This window comes from Motacilla alba, chromosome 4A (genome assembly GCF_015832195.1).
Source record: "Motacilla alba alba isolate MOTALB_02 chromosome 4A, Motacilla_alba_V1.0_pri, whole genome shotgun sequence".
Taxonomy (NCBI): Eukaryota; Metazoa; Chordata; class Aves; order Passeriformes; family Motacillidae; genus Motacilla; species Motacilla alba.
The window spans coordinates 6,617,302-6,638,479 of record NC_052045.1 but is presented as its reverse complement, the minus strand read 5'-3'; the positions used below and the strand labels follow the sequence as shown (position 1 = coordinate 6,638,479).

Below are 21,178 nucleotides of genomic sequence, written 5' to 3'. Positions count from 1 at the left end.
TCTGTGCACTGGAAAGTGCCAGAAGTCCAATGAAAACAAATTTCATGTATAGAATTATCTTTAGGTGATTGGGACAGCTCTGATTTTGCAATACCCTTCATGGAAAAAGTATAAAAACTGCTGAAGAGACCCAGTCCCTTTCACAAAGTTTCACCAAAATATCTTTGATTTTGCAAATGTTACTTCAACTGCTGGTAAACCAAAGCAAGAAGGAAACAAACCAAGACCTACCATGTACTTTTTGCAAAGCAATCAAAGAGTCTGGAACTGCCCTTAAACCCTCCAAACCTTAGACCACTAAACTAATTTATGTTCAAATACTTGCCCATAGAAATTTCTCCTCTCCCTGTGCTGTATCCAGACCTCTTTAAAAACCCAAATGCACATAGCCTTTCCCTGAAAATCCCCTCAGCATGCCATGACTTAAGCTGTAGTTGAATTAGCTGGGAGGGATAGCCAAAATGAGGGGGGCTGCTTTCTACTTAGGGATCGCATTTGTTGCACAGCTGGCCAAGATCCAGGAAAAGATCTATAAGAAGATGGTTTTCCTTAGTGTGAGAAGAACTCAAGCTTAAAAGGTTAGTAGTGAGTGTAAAATAACAGAAAAAGAAAATTTTTAGAAATCTATACCACCAGTTCCACCTTCATCAGTGCTCTGTTGTTCTGTAGAAGAAGAAGGTTTGTAAGCTAAGTCATGAGGTCAAATAGCAAAAAAATGCAAGTTAACCAAAAAATGGGGATGCTGCATATAATAATGACAACTAATATCAAAGCACTTTCAAACATGTCACAAACACACACTCAAGCTGACAGAAAATGACAGCACCACACTCAGTACAATTCCAGTAATATAGAGGATAGGCTGAACTGAAGCATTTTTTGATTTATTTTATTTCTGGCCAATAACTTATGTTATTTATTGGTGGTTAGGTAGTGCATGAAAAGATCCCTTCCACTGCAATCTTCATTTGCTGGTCTGATTTCAGAATGTTTACAAGCAGAAACAGGTAATTGTGAAACAGGAAATTATCTCAGTTCAAATTAAAGACTGTTAAAATGCATCACCTAATCCAGAATAGAATCCCATGTCCCAAGAATCTTGGACTGTCCACTGCATCTTCTTACCCATTGCTGGGCATTCAAATAATCAAGTCAGCATTCCAAAACTCCAAGGGTGTGTTTAAAACTTTTCAGATGTGATATCAGAGTACAACTGGGTGCTTTTGGTTTCATCACTAGTCCTAGCACTCCATTACATGAACTGCACTTGAAGGACTCTGAATTATCTTAATATTACAGATCATAATTCCCCTTAGCTGATGTTTGAGGGCTGGCCGTGCTGTCATGTGTTGAATTTCCCATGGAGCTTCTCTCAGCTCTTCCCAAGGTCAGAAACAGCTCTAAGTCTGAGCAGCATTTCAGGACAAGTACAGATATGACACTTTCCCAGGAGCTATCCACAGATCCTGCTTTAAGATCCCAGACAGGAAAGGATGCCCAGGTCCCTATGAATAGTGCTCCATCTGCCAGTGTTCACACAGAATATTCCATGATTTCAGTCCTACTAAAACCAGTGCTGCTTACCTGTTTTGCCTTCTGAGTCTGGAGTTACAGACCCTCCCCAGGACCATCTCTTCTGTCGTGTTTCCAGCCGCTGACTCCGTTCCAAGGTGCGATGCAGAACTGCTTCATAGCGCTCCTGCCAAACAACATCTCCATGAAGCTTTACCTGTTAACCACAGCCATGCCAGGGAACAAAATATAAACCCCCTCCCACCCCAGTATGATTTATAATCTATTTTACCAGGCTGTTGTTACAAAAATCATCATGCAAAGAATGTTGGAGGTAATTAATGGCTTCAAAACACTGCAAACATGATTAGGTTGAGCTAAAGCACAGATAATCTATTCTACTCTTTACTTAAAATAGCCACCAAACAGATTTCCTATTCAGTAAACAGCACTACTTATTTTCTAAATAGGGATGAACCCCAAACTGAGCAAAAGTAATTGGTTACCCTTGAAACTATTTATACCATAAAGTTATTCCTAAAAGGTGATAAAAATTCTCCATTATAAAATACCAAGTGTAAAGGTCTTTGTATTTTCAAAGAACTGTAAAAACAAGAGCCAGGTCTAACAGACACTGACAGTATGAGAGATGTGATGAAACCAGGAACAGCAAGACATCAAGGCAAAACTACAAAAGAAAACAAATCAACTTCAGGCCTCAGGAACCACTGCTGACAGGACAAGGGGCTGAAAGAAGCTTCTGTCTCCAGAACTAGTAACTGCCAGCAGGGGAGCTTTAGCTCTCGTGCATAAAGACTGACCATGCTAGACTCTTTCTTGCCAGCCAGGTTTCCAGACGTATCAGCAACACATTTCTCTTCTGGAATAGCTGTATCCCAAGTGATCTTTTGAAGCACTATTTTCTGCAGATACACTGCAGTAAGATGTCAAGGGAACTCATTATACAGTCATTTTTCCCACTTGGGGACACTAGACTTTCACCTTCTTTCAACACCATTTCACAACACAAACTAAAGAAGTCCCCATGCAAAACACACAATGTAAAGCTGGAAAGAAGGGAGGATTCTGCTCACGGACAAAAGATGAAACTAAAAGTTTTTGTTAGAAATATAAAGCTTATTTTCCCCTCTGTTAGAGAAACCTGAACTAGAGTTTACCTAAGGTGCCAAAGTACCCAGACATTATGTAATCTGTAGATTGTATTTCCATGGAGGTATCTGCAGTGCAGCAATTCTTCAGTCAGAGTTAAAGACATAGGCTTCACTTTACAAATGACAGAAATGAGCTCAAGGCCTCAATACATTGAGAGATGTGCAGAACAACTGAGGAGCAGTGGGAGAAAGGTATCTGAATCCTCACCACAGAGAGTTGTCTTCAAGATTTTTGGAACCACCTCCTTTTCCACAGTATTTGCTACTGTGCTACTGCTCCTTCCTTACTGGAAGATTAACTAAACGAGTCCTGGCTGAAAAAACTGACAATAATGCTGGGGACTATGTATTTTGATGCACTTCTATCTACCAAATATACAGCTGGAGATGGTGTCTTGCTGGTACCTTTTCCCCATGTCAGAGTACCAAAGTCAAGACCTGTTTTCACTTTCTGACTGAAGGCAAGGTTTTACAGGCCAAATCCATACTGTTTCCCACCTTCCAGATCCTGCATGTATAACCCTAGTAGAAGGTCATCTCCAGGGACAAGGTAAACACCTCATTGCTAGTCCTTGTCTTCCTTGATTATGGACTCTGGTGGCCACTTAAAACTTATCTACTATCCTCAAAACTACAAGAATAAATGTAATAAATGTAAATGTAACATCTTTTTTGAAGCATAAGGAATGTTTTTGTATAAAGTAGTTGCTTAAAGAAATTACACTACACTGGACTGCAGTCACAGCCCACCCAAACATTTCTGTTCTCCAGCAGTGTAAACTATTCCATGAAGTTCAAATGAAATATCAATCTGATCACACCCAGGAGCTGATTACAGAAAACCAAACACCAGTATAGAATACTGCCAGGGGAAAAGGGCAGCAAAGATGGATTGCTAGAACACTGGACTCCAAAGGAGCAGCCAGCCAGGCTTACAAGCTCTTCACCAATGACCCACAAGCAAGTTCTTATAACCAGCTTATGAAAGCACAGGTGTGTGATGCTTCCACATGGCGATGCTGACACCCTGGAAATTAACCCTTTCTAAACTTGCACATTTAATTTGCACTAACAGAGCTACTTGTCAAAAGGATGGAATAACTTCATGTATTTATTTCTGCTGTCAGCTTCTACCTACTGAGTGAGTCCCAAACTCAAACTCTGCTCTGCCTGTCCATGTGCAGCCAGAGCAAAGGCCAGTGAGAACAGTCACCACACAGCTCAAAGCAGCAAATGACAAATACACAGATAACATCACCACCTTTCATCCTACAGGAATGAATTCTGGTTTAGAAGAATTAAGAGAATGTGAGTCTCAGGCCACAGCAAGGCTCCAAGGAAACAAGACACAGAAATAAGAGAAGTAAGTCTAAGACCTGTCACCCACACTGATTTACAGACAGACTCTAAAGGTGCTCTGAAGGTATCTGGAAATCTAGGAATATGGGGTGGGGGTTTTGCTCATGTGAAAACTAGCCAGTGGTTAAACAGCCACAGCTCCTGAAGTCCTGAGTGCCTCAGCTATAGCCAAAGCTCTATGGGGAAGGTGGACATGTACCTACATAGCCCACTGTAGATGTGGATGTGTGTTTTATGTTCTAACACATTCATCATTTCCCTGAGTTTCTCATTCACAGCACTTCAGAGCATGGTAATGAAGGAAAACCATGTAGTTCTTTTAAACTATGGAACTTTGATGTGTGTTACCTTTTCCTCCTCTATTTTTTGTTTCCTCTTCTCTTCTACTGCTGCCCTCCGTTGTTCCTCTTTTTGCTTCATTTCTTTTAGCTTTCTCTGCCTTTCTTCTAACTGTTTTTCATACTGGAGTTTTGCTTTTCTCTCCTTTTCAAGGATTTGTGTCTCTTTGGCAGCTGTAAGAATATTTTAAAGAAAAAATTAAAATCAAACTTAGCCATTCATTGATATTGCAATGCAACTTACAAGCAAGAGACTATCCAAGCAGAATTCTTACCACCTGAAGTGCAAATGTACAGGAAGACGAGCTTACAGAGGTGACAACAGACAACAGACTCATCTTTAATTTTGTCCCCAGGTTGGAAGTGGAATTAAAACTTTGCCTGCTTCTAGGCTTTACTGTCTAGACAGGAATATCAGGATATGTATATTCCCTAAATTAAGCATACACTTTTATCAACATAATAGTGATGTCTCTGTAAGGAAGCTGTAAGTAAATTAAAAATCAAAAAGTAGAATTTTCTATGTGGTAGCTTTTTTTTTTTTAAGAACAAAATACAGTAGTATTTAAGGCACTGAGTGACAAGATGGGAAGACCCTACAGTTCCTGCATATCAAAATAGTTATGTCACCATTCTCTGCAGCCTCCACCAAGGAACAGCTGTGTGCAGTTCAACAGGAAGCCTCAGGTCCTGTGACACAAAGCTAGAATGAACAGAGTATTTTCCATGGCCAGACAGATGAAATGAACCAAGAGACCAGATAATCACACCAACAATGCACAGGCAGCATCTACACATAGGGCACCCAAAATATTTCTGGATTTTATAAGCATCGTAATACTACCCTGTTCCCATATCAGGATAACACAATAATTCCTGTTGTTGTGGGTCTTTGCTTTTATGTTGAGAAGCAAACACACAGCTCAGAGAGACATCTCTCCTCACAAGCTGGGAGCCCAAGACCCAGCACTGCAGGGCACACTGTGACCCTTTCATCTCCTGCTACACACACATGCACTGATTCACATCACAAACAGCGTAAAGCTGGGCAAGAGTTTTCTGCTGTTATCTAGTTCAGATTCCCTGCTAAGATAAAGTGTATACTGCTGACACTTCAATACAGGAGTCATTTCAGTGCGCTGGGAAACAAGGGAAGCAGTGTTCAAGGCAAACAAGCCATTCAAGTAGCTAAATCTTTTTTGGTTTTCTCTGAATCAGCATTCTTCAAACATCAGTCTTTAGGGCTATAGGAAGGAGTTCTAAGCTAAAAGTTATATTTTCCAAAGTGGTTTTGTTAAGGCTTTCAATAAGGAAATAGCTAAATCTGCTGGGTGGTCACTAAGAAATGGAAGATCAGAAGTGACACAGAGCTTCAACAATCTAAAACTCTCTACAGTGTTCTCCTCTCACATCAAAAACCTCTTCACTCAGGTTCACAGATGGACACTCATGCAAGACCAAGAGCAGACCTTGTCTCTTGTCCCCAGCAAGCTGACAAAATGTGACAAAACATGGAGCAAGGGGGACACTAATTCCTTCAAGAGAAACATTTTAGAAAATGATATTTTAGATATTTTAGAAAATGATATTTTAAGTGAAACATGAAAATACCATGTTGCTTTTCCTGCTCTTCTCTACGTTCTCTGGCCAGTCTTTGCCTTTCTTCTGTTCTTAGCATGGAACCATCTATCACTGTCAAAACAAAAATTGAAGACACATAATTGTCAATGACTTTGAACATTCAAACTTAAATAAAATGTCAAAAGTCTTTACTATCAAAAGGAGAATGAAACTTCCTGAGAGATGCACACAGCACCAAATGACTGCACACTCTGTATAGAGATTAAAGACACCATCGGAAAAATTCATAGAAAGCTGAACATCCTCTTCTTCCCCTCTTCCATTCCCTCACAACACTATTTTTAACAGGTGCAAGAGAAAGCAGACATCACAGTAAAGGCTCAACAGGTACAGTCAAAAGAAAGCCTAAGAAGTCAGACGTGTGAGAACATATCCTACTCCAAATTCAGCCCTGATCCTCATTCTTTTATATATTAACTCCCATGAACAAGAATGACAGGAATTTAGGAAAATGTCACCTGGGAACAGATATTTCACCTGTCATTACAAATTCAGAGCACTGTAGGACAGCTCATTTGCAGACTAAGCAGAACCAAGACTTAAGCAGTCTTTGCAGGTATAAAAACTTGAATTTCAGCAGGAAGTGAGCTGGTAACTTGCCCAGTTAACATCATTTATCTTTGTTGTCATGCCCTGCTCACAAGACAGGCAACTTCAACTGAACTCTGAGCCAGTCAAAAACAGAAATCTGTCATCAAAACCAGACCTACAAACCATCTACCAGGTGCTCTGATGCCTCCTGAAGAAAGGGCACCAAACTTCTCTCTAAATATGTTCTTTTCAATCCCTACTAACCTTCCCTTGTGAGCCTAGCACTTCATTAAGAGCAATGACCTGTAATTATACCTGGTTTAGTTGCTGTCTTTATTGAGGTCTGGACTGCAAGAGGGCTAATGCCACTTTGGCTTCTTCTTTCTTCTGCTATGGCTTGGGCTGCAGCAACTGTGAGAAAGAATCAATCCACATTAAGAAAAGCTCTATAAATAAAACTCATGGGACAAATATCCAAAATAAATACATAAAATTCTACTTGAGGTCGCTGATGCTTTTATTAAACAACTAATTGGGGGCTGCTCAACTTGTAAGGAAAAACTCGTCAAATGAGACTTGAGACCTGGCATAGCTTCTCTTTGTAAAAACATTTATCAAACCTTATGTTTTCAGACTATAGAGTTTCAAAGCTCAAACTTAGTTAATAACTCTTCTAAAACAAACTCCATTATTTTGCAAAGTTATATGTGACTTACACTTAATAACAGAAACTCTTTGCTACCACATGAGCATTTGTGGGCTGGACACAAGTATGTAGTAGCCCATTAGCACTGCTAGAATCATATTCTGATGAGACCCAAGCAGGGAGAGGTCTGTGAAGACCTGTCATTACTTCATGACATGAAAGAGAAAGGGGATTAGCTGCATAAAGTAAACCACTGAGGGATGCTTACAACATACTTCTGAAACTGGATCTTCAAAAATAAATTTTAATTATAAATTAGACTCCAAAACAGTAAATTGAGCATTTGTGCAGAGACCCATTCACCTTATCTGAGTTTCACCAAGGTGACTTCAGCAAAATGCAGGGCCACAACTCCCAGATAATCACACAGAAAGGAAATGCTACCAGTATGAATTTCGCTAAATAACAAAAACCATTAACAAGTCAGGGAGACTAATTTACTGTATCACTCTCCCCAGTTTTTCTTTGTTTTGGTACCGACCTTCACTAATCACCTCGCAGGGTGTGAAGAGTTATAGGGAAAGCAGGCAGGGCAACCTGTAAGACAGCATTACCCCAGTGCCCTGCACAGCTCCAAGAGAAGTGTCCTCACACCCTGCTCTCACCTTGCCTGACAGACACTGGGAGCTCAGCTGGCTTCCATGGAAAAGCCCCACTTCAGGGGAAGCAAGGGAACACACCCACACATGAGAAAGTTGAGGCCAGTTTTACACAGAAAAGGCAAATCCACAAAAGGAACACATAATGTGCTGTGATCTCACCCAGAACATGAAGGACCAATAGTACAAATTGCTGTTATATCTTAAGAATGGAGACTACAACTTTGCCAATGATCTGACTTCCCTTTAATAAGAGGAGTGCAGAATGCAAAAGAGGAAGGAAGAGTCTCCCTCTGCTCCATGCATTGCCATGACAACTAGTTGTGTCATGGTAATAACCCTCCCTAGGCTGTGCCCAAGAACAATCACCTCAAAGTGTTTAATCCCATGTGATTTCAGTGATAAATGCTGATTACAATACTTATTCAGCAACTCCAAATTGTCACCCGCAGCTGTTGCCATGTCTTGAATTAATTTTTCACTGCAGCAGCAAACAAAAGTCTTCCTCAACCCCATCCTATACATCTCTGAGGCTCTTTTCACACAAGTCAGAGTCCAGATATACTACAACACAATGAGAGTTCCAACTGGCAAAGAAATAGCTTAAAAAAGGCTCACTGTTTTTTCACTATCTAGATCAGACAAGTCAGACAAAATTCTGATTTTTGTACACTGTTGCATGTCACATGGATGGGAATCCGGCCCAGAAAAACATCAAGTGGAGAACAACAGAATTATCTATGCTAACACAAATAGAAGTGAAAACGGCCAGAGGAAAAGCAGCCACTGCAGGTGTTCTGAGAGCAGAAACGTACAACCAGGGCATTCATATCCAGTGACACCTTCAGACATCACAAAGGCTGAAGGAACATAAGCTTCTTGAAATACCACTTAGATTTCAGACAAATACAGAAATCCAGGTACATCTTTCCTCAAGGGAGGAGACAGAGGTGCCCGGGAAGCCTGGGCTAACCCAGGCAGGAAATTATCCCAACACAACAAAGTCACTCTGCACCTAAACCAGCTTCAGTTAAGACCAACACTGGAATTTTGCCTCAACTCTTGAAGTTTAAATATCCAAATCTCCATAACAAAGTTATAGTAAGAAGCAACCTGCAATTAAACAGGTACAATATTAATTTTATTTTACTTGCAGAAGTATTTTTACTATTAGAAATCCTGGTGAACAAAGCAGCCATAATGAATATGGGGGATTACGTATTTATTTATTCAATCAAAAATAAATGTACAGTTGGTATAATGTTCATGATTAGAAGGCACTGATTTAAAAATGTGTCACATCTGCAAAGCAATTAGTCAGTTTATTTTAATTATTTCAAGTTGCAAAAGATTACTTGAGATTCTATAAGACAGGAAACTGGGTTACAAAAACAGTTCATCTTGCAGAGGACACAGAGGTGAAAAAACTCCAGAAATACCCAGAGGACTTTGCACATCAAAGTTTTTTGTATGTCAGATAAAATATTTTATGTTCACTCCTTCAATGCTTCATTATTTGCACAGAAACAATGTGCTTCCACATTTGAAAGTAGCAGATCTAAGGCACAAGGCGTGCACCTTCATGTCACATGGATGTGATCCATTTAACCAACAGAAAGCCAGAATCAAATGAGAACTGGGGATCTGAACAGAAGACTAATAAAAGGGGAACAGACATCACATTAGATACATCCCTGAGATAGGTGAGCTCAATTTCACCAAGTTCCTAGTCAACAGACAGGTTTTATGGCCCTTGACAATTTCATGGTAAATTTACAATACAAAACTGTGATTTTCAAACTCCACATTTTACTACAGTAAAAGAAAATGCATTGCATATTGTTGCACTATGCAATCTTTAAGAAATACCTATCTTATTTTGCTTTGATATGATAAAAGAAACCTTAATAATTAATATATTTTAATGTTTTTTGGCACAGACACCTGTAATTTCTCTGCCTAGTTTTCCATAATGAATGTAGCAGTCTGCTATGGAGTGAAGCTTCATGGAAAAGAATTTTCCACAAAATATATCTCTGTAAAATACAGAGCCTAATACCTCTGTAATGAATCAGGATACCCCAGAACAGGAAACCAGTTAACAACCATTTCACTAGAATCTGTGTCACATGTTGCACTAATGGGGGGGTGCCTTCATGGACATATTCAGCAAACTCCCTGGAGAGGAAAAAGTCTCTTAGAGTCAAATTATATCTCATTTCTATTCTGAGTTTGCCCTCTCACAGTAGTCTTTCACAACAATATTTTGTGATCAGCATAATTTGTGTGTTTATTTTACAGCAGTCTACCTTTAAGTGCTCCAGGTAAAATTAATAAAAGTATAAGCCATGTATGAGGCTAATAATAATATCTGCATTCATGCATAATAAAACAGAGCTATATGAACCATGAAATGATTAGGTAATTTGGGAAACAGTTTTTCTTCTGCACCCTCATCACCATTTAGCACCCCAGCTCTGGCCAAGCAAATCAGAGATAAACCAAACCCACAGAAGCACCAGGAGGTGACATTCTAGATAAATCCAACTCTCCCAATTTCACTTCCAGCTCATGATCCACTGACAGTGCAGGTGCTGAGGTGCCTCCCTCACACTGAGCATGACAGAACTTCCCTTCCCTGATCAGGTTTCCGATATGCCCTGAAGAGACCGGCGCTAAAAATAAACCTTGATTTCTATTTCAACCCCTGCACACGGCTAATACCCTCGGCCCCTGCCAAGACTGGCAAAGAACCCGCTGCTGTTCTTAGTAAACCTCATTAGGGACTGAAGCAGCTCCATCCTTTACCCAGCGAGCTGCAGGGTCCATCCCATCGCCTGCCCCGTGTCAGTGACCCCGCCGGACACTGCCCCCCTCGCTCTTCCCTTCCCTTGTGGAACTACAGACGAGAGCAGAATGTGCTGACTTTCGCAGCAATCCTTCTGCTTCTTATGATTTAATGACTTGTTATGCAAAGCAAACAAAAAAAATCCCAGACTAAGCTTCTGAAACGGGGGGTGTTAGGAGGGCTCCTGAATGTTAAGCATTGTTGTGATTCTAAGTGTGTCCATAAAAGTTTAAAGCGGGTAACAAGAAGCCAATAAGCAATCCATGAATCAAAAGTGAACCTTCCAGCAAAATATCTCTGATTTTATAGCAAACTGTGCCAAATCAGCAAGCCTCCATTTTTGTCCTGCTCAAGTACAGGGAGCTACTGTTTGCCAATAAGTGTTCAGGTCCTTAAAGTAAGTTTTGTAGATACTTTCAGGAAAGATGAAACTAGTCAGCATTCAAGTTTGAGATTTCCAAGCACCGCCTTTTAAGCTGATTTCCACTCATTAATTAACATAGGTTAAGACAAACAGATGCAAGATCATGTGTTTGAAGCTTTAAGAAAAATTAGGTATTGGTTTCTACACCACTACTTGCTCAGAGGACACCAGAGGGAGGATGCACCTTCACACAAACCAGTGGACAACACAGAAAGTTTCTAATGATGAAGAGAAAGCCTTCTCTGTGTGCATTCCTCTCTTCCCTGTTTTCCCCTTTTCTGTCTTTCCCTGTTGATCCTCACATCCCATCTTTGGGCTGCAAGGACTGACAGGCTCCACAAACAAACACGTGAGCTTCCCTGTAGGCACCTTCTGACAGACCAGCTGGGAGGCAGATGGTTCTCCTGTTTTGTCTGGGCAGCCACCAGATGGGAAGCACAGAGATCTCCAGAAAGCAGTGCACACTCTCAGCTTCAGCAGGCTAGAAGAACTTCCTGTTGTCTTATCCCTATCCCAGACTCCACTTGCAAACTTTGTCCTGTATTTATTCCCTACAAGGGATACCTATTTTACTACCCTTATATAGCTTTTACTACCTTTACTACGGTGCTTTCCTCCCTTTAAAACCATTTCCTCAGCTAATTCTGTAAAACATTCTGGTTTTGCTCCCAAAGCTCAAGGCAATTCAGGGTGATTTCTTCAGTTCATGCAAGTTTTGACCCCACTGGAAAACCCAACCCAAGCATTCCTTTGCAGAATATGAATTAGCAGCTCCACAAGTAAGTATTTGAGACACATTTGCAAGAACTTGAGTTTTTACTTATCTTTAAACATTCACATTCAGATTAAGACCCAGAAATATTTTTTTTAAAAATCACATAATTAACAAAATTACTTATTTCTTATAAGGAAACCTGCAAAGATACAGCTGAAGCAATCTCAAAGACATATTATGATACTCATACTATGTACTCAGCCTAGGGCATGACATGACCAGAAAGGCACCAGGAAGTTGCTAGTTAACTTTTGCATTGATCTCTGCCCACTTTGCCCTAGGGGAAGCACACAATCTAAACTGTAATATAAGCACAGACCAAGGCACTGAAATTTGTCCTTAACAGAATTAGCAGCCATCTCCAGAAACTTTCTACAGTCAGAGATGCTGCACCATTGCTCAAGAGCCACACCATCCTCACTACCTTCAGCTGTCTGAACACTACTGAAAACACACCTGTGGAGTCTCACTGGCTCCCACTGTCACTTATTTTAACCTTATTTACACTGCTCAGCCATGGGTTATGCTTCTTGCTACTTAATGGAAAAAGCAACTGCCAGCACAATGCTCAGAAAGGACAAAGACATGTCACCAACTCTTGCAGAAGCCATCGTAAGGTTAGTAAGAAGCATTGTCTGTGCTGTGAACACAGGGCTGACAAGTTAAATCTATCTCCTTCTCTGGAAAAGACACCTGGCTTTCACAATTTGGGGTTCTTTATTAGTGAGGTGTATTATTATTCATGTCTTGAAAGAAATTAAGTGGAATGACATCAGAAACTCCACTCTCACAAAGACCCTCGTGAACCTTCTCAAGTTTAGCTGAAATATTTACCTGTTTCTGCATACTGGAAATTCCAAAGTATCCTAATACACGGGACTAAAATGAAAGCAGTCTACACAATAAATATGCCCTTACATAATTTCAAGTAGATTCATTGTGAAATTTACTAGTTATGTGACATCAATGCTTTATATATAGGGGTATACAGATTTAACACTCTCAACTGGACAGAATTAGATACAGGTTTAACAGCTACAGAAGGACCCAAAAGGTAAAATGGAAGATTATCAATAACTAGTCTGCTGTACAAATAATTTTCTCTATTTAATAGCACTGCCCAGGGCCTCAGGAGCACATATCTTGTCCCTCAGTGCAGGACTGGCTCCACAGATGCCAGAGCAGTCCCACTTTAACCTCCTCTGCACAGCTCAGTTCCCACTGGAATTCCAGCTCAAGCATTGGCAAAAGCTGCAGCCTTTTTTCAGCTTTCTGCTTTACTCCTCCAGCTCCGGGGGCTGCCTAACACTGACTCCTCTTCACACTCCGGCAAGCCATGGCAAAAAGTAACTTGAAGACAAACTCTTGCTCTCTTCTCTTATTTCACATCTGTTTTTTTCATTGTATTGTTTCTTTCTCTTGCCCTGCACTATCCGTAGCACTGGCAGTAGCTAAGTTCTCTCCACGACTTCCCTCTTTCCTGAACAGTCTGGGGTTTTTTTGCTTGCTAGAAGCATGGCCTTGAAAACGCTTTTGTCCTTTTGTTTGCAGGCTGTGGCTATTGTTTAATTCACCCAGCCCAAACAATGCCAGCCCAGACCACAGCCTAGCACTGCGAGTCACAACGGACCCGCGACAAACCCTGTGACAACTCCATTTTGAGCTTTCTTTTGCTGCAAGGATAGCAGTTCCTTTACAAGACAGCAGTGGAAACTACTGCTTTTGCTTTTTACACTTGATGAATTTCTCATGGAAAATTTAGAGCTCATTCAAACACTGTCTGTGCGTTTCAGAAGGAGAGGCTAGTGTTGGCATTTATCCCCAACAGGCCAGTCTCAAATCAAATCACTCAACACACAAAGTGCTGCAGGACACTGACAGGTCCACAGCGTGTTTAATGCAGCAAACCCTCTGTCTGAAGCAGAACAGGGGGGTGCAAAATGTAAAAGGAAATAAAGTGCACATTTTTTAAAAGCTGTACAGTTCACCCAGCTAATTTAAAAAAATGAAGGCTCTTGGACACTCCAATATGTGCAATGTAAGACCCCAGCAAATAACCGTGAATCAGTCCCAGCCCCAAAGAGCTTGAAGGGTAAGTGAAAAGTGGCAAATGGGTGTAAAAAAAGCAAGCAGAAAAAAAAAAGGAGCTAAAGGGACAAATAGAGACCACATTTTTTTCTAAATTCATTACCCAGTGGCAGAAAGTCCTTTACAGAAATTTGAATGTGAGTAAGGTGACACTCACTGATCTGGTCTGGAGATGAGTGTCCTTGGTTTTATGTCCAGAACACAACATACAATAATATTGATCAACTCTGTGCTGCAAAAATGTTCCTCTAAGAAGTTCTCTTGGCAAAACTAAACAGAGGATAAGGTTTGAAATGGATAAATTAATAAATTCTATTAAATTATGCTCTTTAGGTATAAAGATCCCTACAGTATTTCATATTCTTGTACCCAAGCCCTCTTGGGCTTGCGAGGGGAGTTTTAACACTTGGAAGCTTTGAAACACTTGCCCAGAGAACAAGGCACTACAACATCTATTCTCCCTCCCAAGATTCAGGTCAGTGCATTTAAACAACAGAGAGTGTCTGTAAATTAAGAGTCAGTTAAGTACTCATAAAGGAGTATTTTAGAAGTTCCCTGTGAATTATGAAGGCAAAAAATACACTATGAGAAAAGAGAGAGGTATTCTGAGCACGGCCAGTGGTAACTGTTTTCTTCAAAGGCAACATCAGCTGGGGATCCTTCACCTAGAAAGTGGAACTTCCAAACTGACTGGAATACAAAAATAATTTAAATGAAAACAAATGTCAAGCAACCATGTCAGCCTTCCTTAAAAGCAAAGCCTTGCGTCCCTTTCACAGACATTATGCAGCACAGTGGAGGCTTCTGTCTCTTTCAAACAAAAACAATTCTGAGCAATGCTTTTTTCTTCCATGAACCCCAGACTCCAAAAAACTTAAATCACCAGCATCTAGAAAGGTTTTGATTATTGGACAGGCATATGCAAACACACTGAAAGCATATTGTCAATTAAGATTAACCTGGTTGTAAGCTGCATAATTGGAAGCTAAAGGGCACTAATTTATTTGTGGCAGACAAGAAATTTGCAGTCCCAGTTGGATTTTAAAGTACCACAAGTAATCCGATAAGTCATATTCACAGAAGTCATTAAAATTGCATGCTCAGAATTTTATTTGTGAGGGTATCCTTTCAGAAGAGGACTGCAAGCATCTCCAGTTATTTAATCAAATTTAAAGACAACCAGCAGCTTTTGATACCCCTATTATTGTGACTAATCTAGATTATTTTTTTCATTTATCTTACAGTAACCCATAGTAACCCTTCTTTATTCTCTTATCACCTTTAAAAACTGAAAATTAATAATAGCATTATCAGTACTCCTCTGTTTTCTTTTTGAAAACACAACTGTATGAAGAAGCAGCAGTCCTTAATTCCAGTCACATTTTAAGGTTATGCACAGTTAGGGACAGTGTAAGCCACAGCATCTCTAGGCTCTCACCACTGGAGTTATGACCCTTGCAAGTCATTATTTGCTAAATAGTTTCCTCTGAATTGAAGCATGGAAGCCAAATTTATATTTGGCAATTTCAACACATGAAGAAATATGAAGAGAATGGAACACTTTACATAAGAAACTGAAAAAAATATGCTGTAAATGCACATGGTTTGGGTGGGTTTTTTTGTTTGCTTTTTTCTCCTTACAGGAAGGAGGATATCTCTCCTGAATGTACTTGGAGAAATCTCAATAATTTAAAGTTTTAAATTTGAATAAAACCTTTTATAAACCACTTACAACTGGAAGTAATCTTCAGAATGCTAAGCACCTAAATACATGGCATTCATCTTTCTGAATCAGCATGAAATTATCCCTACCCTGTATGATTGTATTTCCCTGAACAAAAAGAAAATTAAATTAGAGCTCATAGCCATCACAATTACATTAAGTTCTCAGCCTGATTTGGGAACGTTCTCTCAACACTGAAATCTACATGAAATCCAATTTCTGTGCAGTTCTTTGCACTTATTGCCTTGGCACTCTGCAAAGCAGTCTAACTACTTTCATGCAAGGAAGAAAGACGAAGCACAAAAAACCCTTAGAACTTTCTCCAAAGTTCTGAGGAGTTTGAGAAAACAAGAAATTGAAGCCAGCCCCAGTGATCACCAGCTGAATGCCCAGTGATGGGCTGCCCTTGCTCTGCAGAGGGGACCTGCACCAGCCACTCATTCAAACATCACCAAGTAAGACAACAACTGAATGCTCAAGATGCTTTTCATGCAGCACTCCCACACTGTGAGAAACCTGGCAAAGAAATGGTTCCCTTGTCTTGCTGCTTGCCAGGCAAGATCTGAAGCCCACCTCTGCTGACAACCACACCGCAAATCCCAAAGGCTTTAAAGGATTCAAATTCATAAGTCAATTCTTTCTGTCTTCCAGCAAGCAGCTCTGACACAAAGGTCAACTCATCAATTTCTGACTGACAGACGCTTCTGGATCCCAAATAATTTCCTCTGACCATATTCTGTTGTGGGACCAAGACTGTACCCAAGAGTTCTCCTACAGGTGTTGGTGCAAACTTGTGTTCTTATGTTTTATAACTGTTATCTAGAGACCAGATAAATCTGTGCATGTCCCTGATTACTTGCTTGAGCAATGAAGTTGCACTATTAGTCACCCGTCCATCCTTCTTTTCATGCCAATTCTGTGTACATGCACTTGATAAAGCTGTTGCTAAGAGCTGTGGTCCGGGCAAAGTGGACAAAGCCAGACAGTGCCACTTACACAGGGAGAAAAAACTGATTACATGGAATGAAGCTGTTGTTTTATTAGAAAACTTCCAACCAAACTGGGACATACAGGTCATGGAATTTATGCCTGCAGCTAGATTTGTTGAAAAAAGGCACTTTATTTTTTTCCCCAAACCTGAGACAGGTTAACCAAAAGATGATGCAGGTCTTGGAAAGGAAAATATGTATCAACAGCATTTAAATATACTGTTTTGAACAACCTTTGCAACAGCAATTCAATACATGAGTGGAAATCCTGGCAACAGCACAGGAATACCAAGCTCTAGGAAAAAAAATCCAAACATTCTCTACCATCCATACTATGAAAGACAGGAGTATTCCAGTGAAAATGAAGATAATAAATGTAGGCTACAGGAGCTTAAATTACAGGTATTTTTCCTCTGATTACCCACACTACTCAAGGAAAACCTCACTTACTGGATAAACTACAAATACCCGACTATTCCCCTCTTCTCACATCTTAACAAGCTCAGCAGTACTTATGGCATTAGAATAGGATCAAAAATTCCTCTTCATCCCTGAGGCATGACAGCAGCAAGCATGGATAACAAAAATGGGGTAAGCAACTGCCATCCATGCACTGCTGGTTCAGTGTATGACTTCAATTCATTTCTAATGTTAAGTGATGTTCAGAAACCTTAACTGCCTTCTAGTAGTGGTAGCAGATTCTGCTTTTTGTCATCCACATAAAGGAAATAAGATTGGACAAGTGTGTCAGGGCAGAAAATTATTACAAAGGAACTGCAGAACTGGCAGTGCAGGCATGAGTTGACCTGCAGAATCTTAATTACAGTTGATACTCTCTCAAAGAAGGAGAAACACCTTTTCCTTATCTCAACACTAGACTGAATTTAAGAGAGTATTTTTCTTGCCAAACATACAAAATTGGAAGTTAGTTACAAGTGGCACTATGGGATTCTACGCGTGCAAGGCCTAAAAATTAACAAGCACCAATCACCCACAAAGCAAAGCAGTATCAAGAAGCTGGTCACAGAGAGCAGGAGTGTCCTTTAATAAGGACCCACAAAGGTACCTGTGCAGAAGGTGACTATACTAACAGTATGTACACACTCCTCTTAGCCAGGCTGCTAGAAAGAGCTGTCGTTTCTCAGCAAGATTCTCTTTATTTATTGTCTCTAAACATGAGATTCCCAGACACAAGTTCACTGACAAACGGCTGAAGGCACACAACACTGTATTTATTTTCCATAGATGCTTGTTCTCCAGATTGATTAAGACAGCAAAGTACACAACTGCCCACAGAGCAGCAGAAACTGGGTCCAAGCATTCTTGTTAGCAGGTATTTTGGAACTGAGGAGTCCCCCCACGCAGCCAAGTGAGCTCAGACGAGCAGGAAGTTCTATCCCTCCCCAAACACGCCGAAGGGGAGCGTGGGACTGAACAGCGCGGTTCCTTTGGGTGGTTTTTTTTTTTTTGTACATCTTCTCCAAACAGCTGCGATATCAGACTTGGCTGCTGCTCACAACTTCTCCAAAGAGCAGCAAATACTGTGGCAAATTATCCTGCAAATTCCACCATCAACCACTGGATTGCAAGGATGATTTCTAAACATCATTTGCTCTCTCCAGGGAGTGCTACCGACTAGAAGTCGGGAGCAGAGCTGCAGCAGCCTGCGAGCTCACAGACAGCATTGATTCACTGCACATTAGCACTGAGTTTATCTTTGAGCACATAACTGCTACAAATGCATTCTATGTACACTGAAGTTCAGATTCTGGTTCAGTGACTTCTACCCCCTCAGGGAAAAAAAAAATTCAAGGTCTAGCCTTTCCAGGATCTAGGGAGGGGGGTAGTTTTTTCAACATGATGTGAATATTACAGCATGTGCACATCTGATGGAGATGGAGCTGCCTGGCCCAAGGAGCATTTCCTCTCTGATTTTGGGACTAAATCTAGGTCATGACAGCTGTAACCAAATATGGGTGCCCATCCTTAAAAAAACTTAGCAGCCACCATGTAAGTGCATCCCATATGCAAAATAAAATTCAGCAGTTCTAGCAGGAAGAATAAGGTTCAAACACACACAGCCTTTGCAGGTGAGAAGTGCTCTATTTTGGTAGATCTTTATCCTTCTGGACCACTAAACTGTCTTAATTTTGAAACAGGAACAAAAAGTAATTAAATAGTATTTCCAACACTCAACACACTGAAGAAATGCCAGATGAGAGTTGAGCATTCAGGACCCTTTGCCAGCACTCCTCTTTATGTAATTATACAGACACACTGAAAACAATCATGCAGGAGGCTCTCAAGAGTAGTTGCTGCACCTAGTCCTAGTTAGTTAGCTTAGATCAAACCACAAGTCTCTTTACTTATAGTTTTTTGTGACGGGGATAAGTAAATGTTTATCTTTTCTAATGGCTCGCCCACAAAGCTTTTGCATGGAGATGTACCACAAAACGTTGCTGCAAACACATATCGTGCATGCACAATACTCCTTGCAGAGTATATTACTAATGACCTTAAGAATAAATAGGCACATAAGCACAGCCAAAGACAAAACCAAGGCAGAGCTTCTTCAGCCCTCCTAAAACACCAGTTAAAAAAAAAAAAAAAAAAAGTGAAAAGTAAAATCGGGAATTATTCAATCTTTGATTAGAAATCAGTGCCAGGGGATGTCTCTGCCTTCTGCACTCGGGACCGAACACATCGCTGGGGCAAACCCTCTGAAAGCAAGAGCCAGCACAGACACCGACAAGTTGGAGACCGGTGAAAAACGGGCGGCTCGTGTAACGCAGCCGCCCCGCACCGCCTCCGCTGCTGCCCACGAGCTGCGGGAGCTCCCGAGCCAGCAATCACCGCCCGGAGCTGCGGAAAGCACGGACCGGGCGGGGAGCGGGGCCGGGGCCGGGCAGCCCCGGCGGCCTCCGCTCGCGGTGCCCCTTCCCCGCCCCGGGACGGGGCCGGACGTCCAGCGGGGCGGCCGGGGGGGGGCGGCCGGCGCCAGCCGCGCCCTCGGGCCGCCGGACCCCCCCACACCCCCCGTGCTACCCCTCCCTGCCCGCTCTCACCCATCTGCTCCCGCAGCCCCTTCAAGGAGGAGGAGGAGGAGGAAGCGCAGGACGGGGGCGCCGCACCGCCCTCCGCCATCTTCAGCGCCGGGCCGCGGGAGTGCCGGGCGGGCCGCGGGGCGCGGGGCGCAGTGCGCAGGCTCCGCCCGCTCCCGCCCCGCCGGCACCGGGAGCGCTCCCGCGTCCATCCGGGGCGGCCGCGGCCAGCGCTGCCGCGGGCTGCGCTTCCACACGGAACGGGCTGCTGGAGCGGGGCCGGCCAGCGGCAGGGAACCTCCTGCAAGGGCTGGGGAACCTCCTGCAAGGATTGGGGAACGAGCCTGATGAGCAGCGGCTGAGGGAGCCGGGGGATTCCAGGAGGCTCTGGGGGAGCCTCATCACCCCTGAGGGGAGCGTGCAGTGAGCTGGGGCCGGTCTCGTCTGCCGGGTCTGCACGGAGAGGACCAGAGGAAGCGGCCTTAAACGGCGACAGCAGAGATTCAGATTAGAAAAAAGGAATCCAGTGTTGAGGTGGTCAGGTGTTGGAATAGGCTGCACAAGGAGGTGGTGGAGTCGCCATTCCTGGAGGTGTTTAAGGGGTGTCTGGATCTGGCGCTGAGTGATGTGGTTTAGGATCATGGAATTGTCAAGGCCGGACTCTTCCAGCCTTCAAGATCATGAAATCCAGCCATCCACTCAGCGCTAGCACTGGAACCCAAAAACCACATCACCCAGTGCCAGATCCAGAAACCTCTTAAATACGCCTTTGGTTTAGTGGTTTAGGGATTGAATATTCGATGAACATCTGCCAAAGGGGCCAGCAGAATTGGCCGCCCCATGGGAGCCATTGTGGTCCCCTGGTGCTGAGGGGGACCTGGCACTGCTGGCCGGCTCCAGGCTGGGTGGGCACGGGACAGCTCCCCAGATACTCCACAGGGCAGGGGCAATTTGTGTCCCCACAACTGCAAATGCCATCCCATCACTGCAAGGAGCTTGGAACTGGATGGTCTTTAAGGTCCCTTCCAACCTGAACTAATGTGTTGTTAACCATGATGAATTGCCTCCCATTAGAGAGCTCTCAAGGAGAGATGCTGCTCTAGTTGGGTATCAATAAATTTGGGAATAATCTCGTTTTGTCTCTGAGTTTGCACTCTGAGAAGAGTGAAGCAGCATCCATGGCCATACTAAAAGGCAGGCTCTTTGGGCCTTGTGCAGGAAACTCCCTTTACAATCATGAACAGAAAGTTTGCCTGCCAGTGGGCCAAAAAATTAACCCATAATTGTGATGAATGCAGAAGAAGTAGCAGTAAGATCAGGTGGTATTTCAAGAGAACTAAAAAGGAACCTTTTAAATATTCCATGTAGAGCTCCATTTTAGTTTATATATTCTAAATATTCAGACCACAGACTTGCCCTGTTCTTTGTTTCT

General features: G+C 42.1%; 1 protein-coding gene across 2 annotated transcripts in view; it reads right to left on the bottom strand.

The window, feature by feature from the left end:
• The window catches only part of MAP7D3 (MAP7 domain containing 3), a 43,729-nt gene extending 23,488 nt beyond the window's left edge, over window positions 1-20,241 (bottom strand). The window contains exons 1-6 of one of the 2 annotated variants that reach the window (XM_038164701.1): window positions 19,771-20,241; window positions 6,869-6,964; window positions 5,993-6,073; window positions 4,392-4,555; window positions 1,585-1,699; window positions 631-663 (exon numbers count right to left, since the gene is read on the bottom strand). In XM_038164701.1, the coding sequence (XP_038020629.1) occupies window positions 631-663; window positions 1,585-1,699; window positions 4,392-4,555; window positions 5,993-6,073; window positions 6,869-6,964; window positions 19,771-19,849 (568 nt within the window). In that variant the 5' untranslated portion in view covers window positions 19,850-20,241. The remainder of the gene's footprint in view (window positions 1-630; window positions 664-1,584; window positions 1,700-4,391; window positions 4,556-5,992; window positions 6,074-6,868; window positions 6,965-19,770) is intronic. The other variant, XM_038164700.1, reaches the window with a different exon arrangement.
• Window positions 20,242-21,178: the final 937 nt, after the last annotated feature.